Source organism: Carlito syrichta, unplaced genomic scaffold, assembly GCF_000164805.1.
Source record: "Carlito syrichta isolate Samal-C Ts95f unplaced genomic scaffold, Tarsius_syrichta-2.0.1 Scaffold309898, whole genome shotgun sequence".
Taxonomy (NCBI): Eukaryota; Metazoa; Chordata; class Mammalia; order Primates; family Tarsiidae; genus Carlito; species Carlito syrichta.
In genome coordinates this window covers 131,041-142,623 of record NW_007253994.1, presented here as the reverse complement: position 1 = coordinate 142,623, position 11,583 = coordinate 131,041, and the positions used below count along the sequence as shown (strand labels likewise).

The window sequence follows — 11,583 nt, the reverse complement described above, 5'->3', positions numbered from 1 at the left end:
GCGGCCACTGCACTCCAGCCTGGGTGACAGAGTGAGACTCCAACTCAAAAAAAAAGAATAAAGGGAGAAAGACAGCCTGAGTCAGCAAGGAATGAGATTTCAGGTTTAATCCTCTGCCCTGGTTCAGCAAATGCAGAATGAGGAAAGGTAAATTCTTAACCTTTCATGGATCACAGATGCCCCTGGAAATCTTGTAATATGGACTCTATCCCTAGAAAAATACAAATACACCCAAATAAACAAAATGTGTTTTTTTTAACATGTGAATGCAGGTTGGTTACGGAATCCTTGGATGTGGGTTAAGTATTACAGTACTTGAAAATCAAAAATCAGAGACAAGAACTGGAAAGTCTGAATATCAATTAGATCAAGATTGGAAAGAGAATTGATGACAAAACTGGGGGGGACATTACCCTCATCCTCTGTATCTTCCCCATTAGTCAGTTCATACAGGGTAAACACGGAGTTGTTCTGGCCACTCCTAGAAACCTGTGGACACAGAAAATGAGGACTGATTCAGGACAAGAATCTCCTGGGAGAGAGTAAACTCCCCAGCTCCGCCTCTCTGATCCAGGAATGGTACCAATCCCTAAATCAGGGCTGTCACCTCTACAGAGTGGCCCAAAACCCATAAACCCTGCAGGTGCTATATTTGTATGTGTACACACACACATTTTGGAACCACTAAACCACAGGCCTTCACGTGTCTGAGAACTGATCCCTCATTCTGGTTGTTTTCCTGTTTAGGAATGGGTGGTGTGTGTTTGTTATATTTAGGTTGTTGATGCTTCTCCCTCCCTTTGGAATGTTTGGTGCTGGTGGTGGCTAGGACTTTGGGGGAGAGTATTTTGTCTCCACACCCACAATGGTTCAGAACACCTCATTCATGTTGTAGACAGTCCCATAAGGGTGCAGTGGAGGAGGGGCCCCAGGTTTTTTTCCCCTTCCTTTCCCCATTTATCTCCTGTGGCCAGAGGCTCCAGCCAACAATAGCACTCATGGTCCCTAGCACTGTGTTCTCCAAACATAGCCTCATGTAGCCTCTGGCCTCCTACAGGCAAAGAAAGGGAAGTTCTGTGCAGTCAAAGAAATTGAGTCACTAAAAGAGGTTTGCCTAGAAGGCCTACACTTCCTCTTTCTGTCCCTTCCTCACTTTGCTCAGTTTGGATCTGGGAACACCAGGTATCTGCTGGGCACGAATATAATTCTCCTGTCATAGAGATGGGTCATTGTCAATTACTCAGCAGCAGGATGGTCTCACCCACTGATAGATGAGTTTCCCCCATTCTTCTGGCCTCCGCCACATGATCAGGAAGCTAGACTTGCTCTTATCCAACCACTCGAGGTTCCCTGTAAAACAGATACTTATGAAACCATCATGATCAAGGAACAAAGAGGTAAATACCAAGGTGGGACAGAGTGGAAGAGACTCAACTTTCAGAAAGAGTCAGTATTTATTTTACTGTTTTGGTCTGCAGAGCATTCATTAACCTTCTTTCACTTCTCTTCAAGTTTAAGGCAATGAAAGATTTTAATTTTGTGTATGATAAAGAGAAAGGTCTTGGGAATCAGGCCACCTACTGTAAAGAACACTCTAGGTTTCAAGCCAGGAGTTATTAAAGGGAAAAGACTTGTCTTCATCTGCCCTCAAGAAAACTCAACTAGGAAAAACTAGAAATCTGGGAACTGAACCCACCTTTCTTCCTCAGTTCCTCTAATACAATCTGGATTGATTCCACAGGAAGTTTCCCTGGTTTAAGGTTAAGGGAATGGCATACGTGTAAATTGGGTGGAACAAAGATTCTCAGGGCCAGCCCCATGGTGAGAACCATCTGCCTCTTCCTCTCCCACACACTATGCATGCAATTTCCCAACAAGATATGAACTGCCATTTCCTGGATATTTGAGGGAGGAAGGTACAGGGAAACGCTTCCAATTAAAAGAAGGAGCCTTAGAAAATGAAAAGTATGACTATTCCTCACCCTCCGTCTCCTGTCTCTTTTCAGACTTTCTCCAGATATTTTAGGGATGAATCAGGCAGCAAAAACAAGTGACCCTTACTTCCTGGGAGGAGTGGGAGGTGGAGAAAACAATTAAAGATAGTACCAGGGTTTGAGTCTCACACATAAGAGGACAAGATTCAAATAGGCAAAAGGGCTCAGGTTGAAAAGTTTAGGACTTGGCTTCGGGGAAGACACTCTAAGACCTGAATGACACCTGAGTACTCATCACTACCTGGGGCTAGGGGATGTGGTGCTGCATTTGGGCGGTAAAATGGATGTCAGCTACACATTCTCACTCTTTCCCGAGTCCAGCTGGGTGGGAACCTGCCTACCATGGGCAAGGGCGTTGGGGAGGGGACGTGCTGGACACATGTGAAAGTGCGGAAGGGTGTGTGTGTGGGCTGTGGAGGAACCTGAGGGAGGATACGCTGCAGCTTGACGTTGTTGAAGAGAGGGCTCTCCTGAGCTTCCATCACCGTCATGCTGGATTGTTTGTGTAGGCGGCAGAAGGACAGGACCAGCGAGCACCAGGCGGCCAGCTGCTTCTGCCGAGTGTCCACGTTCGGCTGTAACCTGCTGGGTGAAGGGAGTGGGGCGTAGAATTAGAGGACGAGAGGCAGCTTCTGCTCGGGGGCGAAAGTGAGGGAGCGAGGGTGCTGGTGGTGGGGTCCTTTCTCCCCCTCCCCATGTGAAGCGTCAGGGCTAAGCCCGGGGTCCGAGGGAGGGGAGGGAGGCACAGCGGGGCTTCTTGGGGTCTGAGCCTCACGTAAAGAAGGGCGGGAAGCGATACTGCCACGGCCACTCGAAACTCATCGCCATCGTAGTAGCCCAGGAAACCCGGAAGCTCCCCGCAAAGGACTTCCGGTCTCCGCTTCGGCACGTCCGGGCAGAAAGCACTGCAGAAAGGTTCCGGGCACCTCTCCGAAGGGAGGCGGCCCGATGGGAGGCGTCCTCGCCAGCAGTCCGTCACCTGCCATTATCCCGAAAAGCCTTATCTTTTATTTATTTATATTTTAAGTCGTCCAGACTGGAGTGCAGTGGTACGCTCCCGGCCACTGCAGCCTCGACCTGCTGGGCTCCAGCGAGCCTTCCGCCTCAGCCTTCCAAGTAGCTGGGAACTACGGGCGCGCGCTACCACACCCAGCTAATTTTTTTTTTTTTTTAGAGATGAGGTCTCGCCAAGTTGCCCAGGCGGGTGTTGAACCCGCGGGCTCAGGCAATCCACTCACCTCAGCCACCCAAAGGCGCGGGATTACAGGCTGAGCCACCAAGCCCATTTTGATTTATTGTAGAGATGAGGTCTCATCAAGTTGCCCAAGTGGGTCTCGAACCGATGGTCTCAGGAAATCCACTCGCCTCAACCTCCCAAAGTGCTGGGATTACAGGCTGAGCCACCGCACGCCTTATCTTTTAGAGCAGAAAGAGCCCAGGGAAGCTGTGGGCTCAGCCCTAGAGGAAAGACGCGGCTTCCCCAAAGCGGCAGTTTGTTAGCAGAGTGTTTTGTACCTGGGTCTCCAGACCCCTGTCTACACTTGTTTCTACTGTACTTTTATTTTATTTTATTATTTTAGTTTTTGAGTTGGAGTCTCACTCCGTCGCCCAAGCTGGAGTGCAGTGGCACTCTTGGCCACCCCAGCCTGCTGGGCTTCGGCGATCCTTCTGCCTCAGACTTCCAAGTAGCCAGAACTATAGTCACAGTGTCACCACGCCTGTCTAATATTTTTATTTTTATTTTTATTGTAGAGATGACGTCTCGCCAAGTGGCCTAGGCTGGTCTTGAACCCTTGGGCTCAGGCAATCCTCTTGCCTCTACCTCCCAAAGTGTTGGGATTACAGGTGTGAGCCACCGCATCCGGCTACGCTTCTTTTAATATGAACATTCGTGTCCATCAAACACCTCCCAAATCCTCAGTCTCCTCTGTTCTCGTGTCCTTGACTTCACCAATCCTCAGGCTCCTGCAGCACCTATGGGAGTACAGTTTGTAGCTTACAGCACTAGAGATAGCTCTGCTTCTGTGACTCAGAGCTGCTATCTTTTTTGTGTTTGGTTTTTTATTTTGTCTTTGATTTTGTTTTTGAGTTGGAGTCTAATTCTGTCACCTAGACTGGAGTGGTGGCATGATCACAGCTCACGGCAGCCTTGACCTGCAGGGCTCAGGCAATCCTTCCACCTCAGCCTCTCGAGTAACTAGGACTACAGGCACACACCATCACGCCCAGCTAATTTTTTTATTTTTTATTATTTTTTTTGTAGAGAGGAGGCTTCACTACGTTGCCCAGACTGGTCTCATACTCCTGAGCTCAAGCAATACTTTTGCCTCAGCCTTCCAAAGTGCTGGGATTACAAGCGTGAGTCACCACGCCTGGCCTAAAACTGCCATCTTTGATCACAGCCATCTCTCTCTCACCTCTGCCACAACCTCACCTTCTAGGTTTTGTTTTGTTTTTGTTTTTTGAGTTGGAATCTCACTCCATTGCCTAGGCTGGAGTGCAGTGGCACACTCATGGCCACCCCAATGTTGACTTGCTCGGCTCAGGCGATCCTTCTGCCTCAGCCTTCCAAGAAGCTGGAACTACAGGCACGTGCTATCACACTTGGCTAATTTTTTTTTTTCACTGTAGAAATGAGGTCCTGCCAAGTTGCCCAGGCTGTTCTGAAACCCATGGGCTCAGGCAATCCTCTTACCTCGGCCTCCCAAAGTGCTGGGATTACGGGCTTGAGCCACTGCACTCGGCCTCAAGTTTCAAATCTAGTTTCAAGACCGTTTTTGATCTTATTTGACTCCTTACCCAGCCTAGATTACTCAGTTCTGTCCCCTTGCCTGCCTAGGTACTACTGGTCAGTTCCAAAACCAGGACTGTTGCTCCATGCCTCATATCTGTCCTTATTTTTTCACTCCTGGTCTATGGAGTATTGCGTGGGATGGGGGATCCCCAGAGCATGTTTATTGAGTCCCCAGATTCCCTGACTTGCCACATTGATGGGCTCTCAGGACAGTCCAGTGAGCCTTTGTTATTGACTCCCTGTCACCGTCAAGGTAACTATTCAGACTTTTCCATGGTCATCCAACCAATCCCCATAACCATCTTCCTGCTCTCTGCAGAATATCTTTCCTTCTTGTTTTATGATATTTGAGGCCATGCCTGTGAATTCCTTAATCTTTTCCTGTCTGCCACCATATTTGATTCATCCCTGAAAAATTTCTCCCCATTTTAATTCCATCTGTCTTTTGGACTCAAAGGAAGAAGTGTCTTTCTTTACAAGGCCAAACTTTTGACATATTTCCTTGCCTCTCCTTTCTTTTTTCTTTCTCTCTCTTTTTTTTTTTTTGAGTTGGAGTCTCATTCTGTTGCCCAGGCTAGAGTGCAGTGGCATACTCAGCCACCCCAGCATCGACCTGCTGGGCTCAGGCAATCCTTCCGCCTCAGCCTTCCAAGTAACTGGAACTACAGGCACGTACTACCATGCCCGGCTAATTTTTTTATTTTTTTTAGTTGTAAAGATGAGGTCTTGACAAGTTGCCCGGACTGGTGGTGAACCCACGGGCTCAGGCAATCCACTTGCCTTTGCCTCCCAAAGTGCTGGCATTACAGGCTGAGCCACTGAGCCTAGCCTCTTTTTTTTTTTTTTGAGTTGGAATCTTGCTCTGTTGCCCAGGCTGGAGTGTAGTGGCATGCTCATGGCCACCATAGACTTGACCTACTGGGCTCAGGTGATCCTTCTGTCTCAGCCTTCCAAGTAGCTGAAACCACTGGCATGTGCCACCACCCCCGGCTAGTTTTTTTTATTTATTGTAAAGACGAGGTCTCACCATGTTGCTCAGACTGGTCTCAAACCCCTGAGCTCAGGCAGTCCTCTTGCCTCTGCCTCCCAAAGTACTGGGATTACAGGCTTTTGAGCCACTGCACCTGGCTGCTCTCTTTTTCTACTTCCTCTAGGATCTCTCGATTATTTTTCCTCTCTCTCTTTCCCCTGGGGCTCCTCTCCTCTAGGGTACAAACATGCTCAAGTTATTTCTATTTTAAATATGTACAACCTTTGACTCTGCCACCTCAATTTTCTGTTTAATCTCCAGCCTTTGCCTCACCCAAGTCCATCCTATATCATGCTGCATTTCTGCTCCACAAACTGACCACAGATATCTGTTGAATGAATGAATGAACCGCTTAGTTGACGTTACTTTCTCCAAACTCATCATTTCCTTGCCTCCATGGCACTCCTTTATCCTGGTTCTGCTGCTACCTCTTTGTTCTTTTCCTGTCTCCTTTTTTCATTCCTTAAATGTGAATGGTTCTTATTGGTTTCTGGTTCTGTGGAGGCCAGGGTGCAACTTTCTTCCGTCGTCCTGACACCAGCCGCCTCCACTATGCCGCCCAAGTTCATCCCCAACGAGATCAAAGTCATGCATCTGAGGCGCACTGGGGGCGAGGTTGGTGGCACATCTGCGCTGGCCCCCAAGATTGGCCTCCTGGGTCTGTCGCCATAAAAGGTTGGTGATGACATCACCAAGGCAACCAGTGACTGGAAAGATCTGAGGATTACAGTGGAACTGACCATTCAGAACAGACAGGCCCAGGTACCTTCTGCCTCTGCTCCGATGATCAGAGCCCTCAAGGAACCACCGAGAGACAGAAAGAAACCGAAGAACATTAAACACGGTGGGAACATCACTTTTGATGAGATTGTTAACATTGCCCGACAAACGTGACACTGGTCTTTAGCTAGAGAACTCCTGGAACCATTAAAGAGATCCCGGACACTACTCAGTCTGTGGGCTGCAATGTTGATGACTGCCACCCCCATGACATCATAGATGACATCAACAGTGGCGCAGTGAAATGCCCAGCTAGTCGAGAAGCAAAAATGAAATTTATTTCAATAAAGCATCATTTGACAACTAAAAACAAAAGTGAATGTACCCTATGAGTCTAACCTCAGCCTTCTTTTCATATACCTCTTTTCTCTTAGAGCGCCCATCCCTCCTCTGGCTTCATATTGCGTTTCTGTGTAGGAGACTTCTAATCCCGTATTTTCAGATCTGACCTCCTTCCACCTCTACTCATCTCTTTATTTTTTAGATTGAGAAATATAGTTTATTTAGAAAGTAAATTAGAGAGAGAGAGAGAGAGAGGAGAGAGAGAATATTCACCTCCCCAAGGTAGGGGAAGGGGCCAAAGCTAAGAAAACATGGCGGCCACAGCTCAAAGAGCACATGGCCAGACCATAGCTTAACAGATGCAATGGCTTCCACTCCAATTTCTAATTCTCTGTAGGACAGAACAGCTTATTCCATTGTTACCTCATATTGCACATCCTTCTCTTAAGGCCAGTTCCTCCTCCTTATGACCTTTGTCTATTATTACTGCCATCATTGTCCTCGTAACTCAGGTTCAAAGTCTGAATCACCACTGATCTCCCCCTCCTTCATCCCTCTCATACCCAAGTCTGCTGATTCCCTCCCGTTTTATTTTATTTTATTTTATTTTTGAGTCCGTCTCACTCTGTCACCCAGGCTGGAGTGCAGTGGCACGCTCACGGCCACTGCAGCCTCCACCTGCTAGGCTCAGGCGATCCTTCTGCCTCAGCCTTCCAAATAGCTGGAACTACAGGCTCGTGCCACCATGGCTGGCTAGTTTTTTTGATTTATTGTAGAGACAAGGTCTCACCAAGTTGCTCGGGCTGGCCTCAAACCCCTGGACTCAGGCAATCCTCTTGCCCTGCCTCCCAAAGTGCTGGGATGACAGGGGTGAGCCACCGTGCCCAGCACCCCCCCATTTTAAACCATATTCTCTGCTTTATAATTATTTCCCATTTCCCCATTCACCACTCCTCCTTTTCTCAAGCCTAGATTATTGCAACCCTTTCCCAATTCACTTCCCTTTCTACACTTTCTCCATCTATAGCCTAGTTGTGTAGTAACTCTGCTGTCAGCCTCCTGTGATCGCACCTCCTGTGATCTCCTCAGTCAGATGTGATCCCTCCTTCTTTTGTACTTGGGTGACATTTAGTTTGTATCTCTTGCATGAATCTCACCATATGTTGTTATGTTTATCTGTACACACGTCAACTTCTCACTAGACGAAAGCCATTGAGGGCAGAAACCAGACCCTATTTAACCTATCTTTTCAACATAACACACCACATACAGTGTCTTAAACCAGCAGGCCCTTGATCTATGTTAGTAAAGTGTATGAAGACAAGTATTTGCCAACACAGGAATAGATATACTGTACCTTTGGGGAAGACAGATGCATTCATGAAAATAGAACAATTTATCTTAGGGTAAAACTCTAAATACTTTCAGGGAACAGGTGTGTCCCTAGAGAGAGACAGATGTGTCCTGAGAGGATAACTGTGTCTCAGAGAAGGAATAGGTACATTCCAGGAATAGGTACGTTCCAGGAAACATACAGACATATATCTATGAAATAGACATGCACGTCTCAGGAAATGGACATTCATGTACTCAGGGGGACAGATAATTCAACAAGGAGAAAAGTCCCTAAAGAGGCTCAAGGTGCCACAGCAGTAAACAGGTGTCTCACTGTAGAACAAAGTTGTTTTGTGGATGTTTTGGTGACCTGGCAGGTGTGTCCCAAGGAGGCTGGGGTGGTGGTTTACTTGGTGAAAACAGGACCTTGTTGTCAGAGGGGTGTGCATATGCAGAACTGGTGAGTTGCAGAGAGGGGTTAGGTATGATCCTAAAAAGTGGGACAGTTCACTCTAAGAAGACCATGAACAATTATCATAATACTGTAAGGGATTGGCAGGCTGGGCACAGTGGCTCAAGCCTGTAATCCCAGCACTTTGGGAGATGGAGGAGAGAGGATAGCCAGAGTCCAGGGGTTCGAGACAAGCCTGGGCAACTTGGCAAGATCTCATCTCTACAGTAAATCAAAAAATTATCTGCGCATGGCGGTGCACATCTGTAGTTCCAACTACTTGGAAGGCTGAGGTGGAAGGATTGCCTGAGCCCAGCAGGTCGAGGCTGCGGTGGCCGTGAGCGTGTCACTGCACTCCAGCCTGGGTGACAGAGTGAGATTCCAACTCAAAAAAAAAAAAAAAAGAAGGGATTGACAGTAGTGGGAAACTTTCGGGGGAGGCAGGGAGGGCACACCTCATCAATAAGGGTATCTGGTCTCAAACCAGGTGATGTGGGGACCAAAGTGGGGCCCAAACTTTACTTACACAATGATCATTTGTATACCTAACCCTGAATTGTACCCCACAACTTAAAAAAAAAGTGGGACAGTGTCTCAAGCAGCTGGTAAACGGTTCTAGCCAAGAACTAGTAGTTGCTATGGAGATGACAGTTTTCTGACCCCAGGGTCCAATGCTCCTCAGCTTTGAGCGTCCTCCTGCTCACACAGATCTTCTGGTCGTTGGCTTTAGTGGACACCAGGGGGCAGTGTGTGGCCAGGAGGTAGGCCACACCCAGTCCAGGACAAAGCAGGATGAGGGCAAGGGGCCTGAAGGCGGTGAACTTAGGAGCGGAACACCCCACTGCCCTTGACCTCAACCGTGAGGTCCTTAGGGATGGATCCCTGTTGTTTGGGTCAGGATTCCTCTTTCCAGGTCCTGAGAATAAACTGAGGTATGAAGAAGGAAGAACATCTGGGCTCCTTGATAGCCTTCCTACCTTCTTGCAGGAGTCACAGCGGATCCCTCCCTTGCCCCTCCCCCACACTGCCCCAATCGCAGGCCCCCAGTTGCTATCCAGACAGGAAGGGAGTCTCTTCCTGCTTGTTTCCTGCAGACCGGGTTTGGATAAGGGCAGGAAAGGCCCCCGCCTGGCAGGAAGGAATATAGGGGTATAGACTTCATGGGGGCCGGGGGAAGGAGCAGAGGGACAGGCGAAATGAGCAGAACAGTGGGGCCACCCAGATTCTTCCAGCTCTACTGCCCAGAGCTCAGAGCCTGTGGGAGTCGCAGGGACTGGGGGAAGGACACAGGTCCCACTGAAATGGGGAGGGGAGCATTGTACAAAAAGTTTTATTTTGAAGATTACAGAACTTTTGCTGTGACCCCTTCCATTTCCACCAATCCAGGGATCTGTAGTAGGTGGCAGTGAGAGAAGGGAACAGGAAGGGAAGGAGGGATACCTGGTGGGAACAGGGGAGAGGAATAAGCTGGCTGTTGAGAAGCTGGTGCCCCCCTAGGCCTGGGCCTCACTGTCCTTACTCCTCCACACCACCAGCGTGATGAGGATGGGGATGAGGCAGATGGGGGCTATGATCATGGCCAGGAGTACATCCTCCGGGGGGTCGGAGAAGGTGGGCTGCACCAGGGAGCAGTTGGCAAAGTGGATCTGGTGGGTCTCAAAGATGATCCTCTCTGCCCAGGGATTGGGGAAGCCCAGGCCAAAATCCTCTGCATTCTGCTCCAAGCAATCTCGCAGGGTGCTGTAGGGCCTGGAGGCAACAGAGAACTTGAGTGAGGGAGGGGTTGGGCCTGGGGAGGGGCGTGCCCACACTCACTAAGGTCCACTCTCAGTGAGCAGGCCTAAGCTCCGGCCTGAGCCACCTCCAGGCCTGCCCCTACCTGCTAATCGTGGCCCAGTCGCACCAGTCCTTTTCGATAGGGTCCATTTGACCCTTATAATCGTCCCAGCAAACTTGGACAATTGTCTTGTAGTGCTCCTCCACCGTCTTCTCTGTGGGCACAGATATTGCACAATGACCACAGCCCTTCCCTCCCTCCCAACCCTCTGGCCAGGTACTTCCAAGGTGGGCTACCTGTCTTCAAACATGGGAGCCCTCTGGAAAGTTCCCCAGCAAGACACTGGCTGAGGAGAGAGTCCCAGGCAGGAATCGCTTGACCTCCATGTGCGGCAGCCCTTCCCAGCCCAGCCTGGCAGGAACTTCCACATACACCTTTCCTGGCGTCTCCTCACCTACCTGTGAGTGAGCTAGCTCACAGCTGGGCAGAGGCTTTGTGGGATGACAGGGAGAAAGACCACAAGGAACTCCAAGACAGAACAGAGGGGAGTTGAGTAGGGCACCGATTGGGGTCAGGCCTGCCTAGCCGGAAAGTGCTCCTCCCCACCGACCTGGCTCTCATCCTTGCCCTAGGCCAGCCCTCCCACACACACACCCTGGGTACTCACCTTCTGACTCCAAGCTGTCCGTGGTGGGAGGAGGCTGAGCTAGGGCTTCCTGGGGCTTCAGGACAGCTGTGGGAAGAAGCAGGAGAGGAGGGTGGGATGGCGGGGATCTGGGAAGTGGAGCCTGCGCGGGGAGGGCTGAGACCCTCCTAAGTCAGGGCTACCTTGGAAGAGGGAGAGGAATAAGCCAGTCCCCACAGATGCCTCAGTGCCGGGAAGGGAGGGGCTGAACCAGGTCATGGTCATTCACATCCAGGCCCCAAGCCCCCTCCCTCCTCGCCAGCCCCAGACCTCCCAGGCCGTCCCCGCGGGGCCCCGGCCGGCACCCCAGCTGTCCCTGGCCCGGCGCCCGCCCCGAGGTGCGGCCGGGGACCGTCCGCGGGACCGTGCTGCTGGGTCCGTCGGTCCGCACCCGCACCCCGGAGCCCGCCCCGGCCTCGACCACCCACCCCCTGCCCTCCGGGGCCTCCAGCCCC

The 11,583-nt window shown here is 50.1% G+C and overlaps 2 protein-coding genes and 1 pseudogene across 4 annotated transcripts in view; 1 reads left to right on the top strand and 2 right to left on the bottom strand.

Annotated features, from left to right (window-relative positions):
- The window catches only part of VPS25 (vacuolar protein sorting 25 homolog), a 4,630-nt gene extending 1,774 nt beyond the window's left edge, over positions 1–2,856 (bottom strand). The window contains exons 1-6 of one of the 3 annotated variants that reach the window (XM_021717645.1): positions 2,770–2,846; positions 2,431–2,576; positions 1,697–1,750; positions 1,262–1,350; positions 414–489; positions 94–211 (exon numbers count right to left, since the gene is read on the bottom strand). In XM_021717645.1, coding sequence (XP_021573320.1) covers positions 171–211; positions 414–489; positions 1,262–1,350; positions 1,697–1,750; positions 2,431–2,576; positions 2,770–2,822 — 459 coding nt within the window. In that variant the 5' untranslated portion in view covers positions 2,823–2,846 and the 3' untranslated portion in view covers positions 94–170. Of the gene's footprint in view, positions 1–93; positions 212–413; positions 490–1,261; positions 1,351–1,696; positions 1,751–2,430; positions 2,580–2,769 lie in introns of those variants that run through there. The other 2 variants (XM_008068226.1, XM_008068225.1) reach the window with 2 other exon arrangements.
- A 3,502-nt stretch (positions 2,857–6,358) lies between these two features.
- LOC103270704 lies at positions 6,359–9,517 on the top strand (annotated as a pseudogene).
- Positions 9,518–9,980: 463 nt separating this feature from the next.
- Positions 9,981–11,583, bottom strand: part of RAMP2 (receptor activity modifying protein 2) — a 4,461-nt gene continuing 2,858 nt past the window's right edge. Inside the window, exons 2-4 of the mRNA XM_008068239.1 lie at positions 11,111–11,217; positions 10,546–10,657; positions 9,981–10,415 (exon numbers count right to left, since the gene is read on the bottom strand). Coding sequence (XP_008066430.1) covers positions 10,160–10,415; positions 10,546–10,657; positions 11,111–11,217 — 475 coding nt within the window. The 3' untranslated portion in view covers positions 9,981–10,159. The remainder of the gene's footprint in view (positions 10,416–10,545; positions 10,658–11,110; positions 11,218–11,583) is intronic.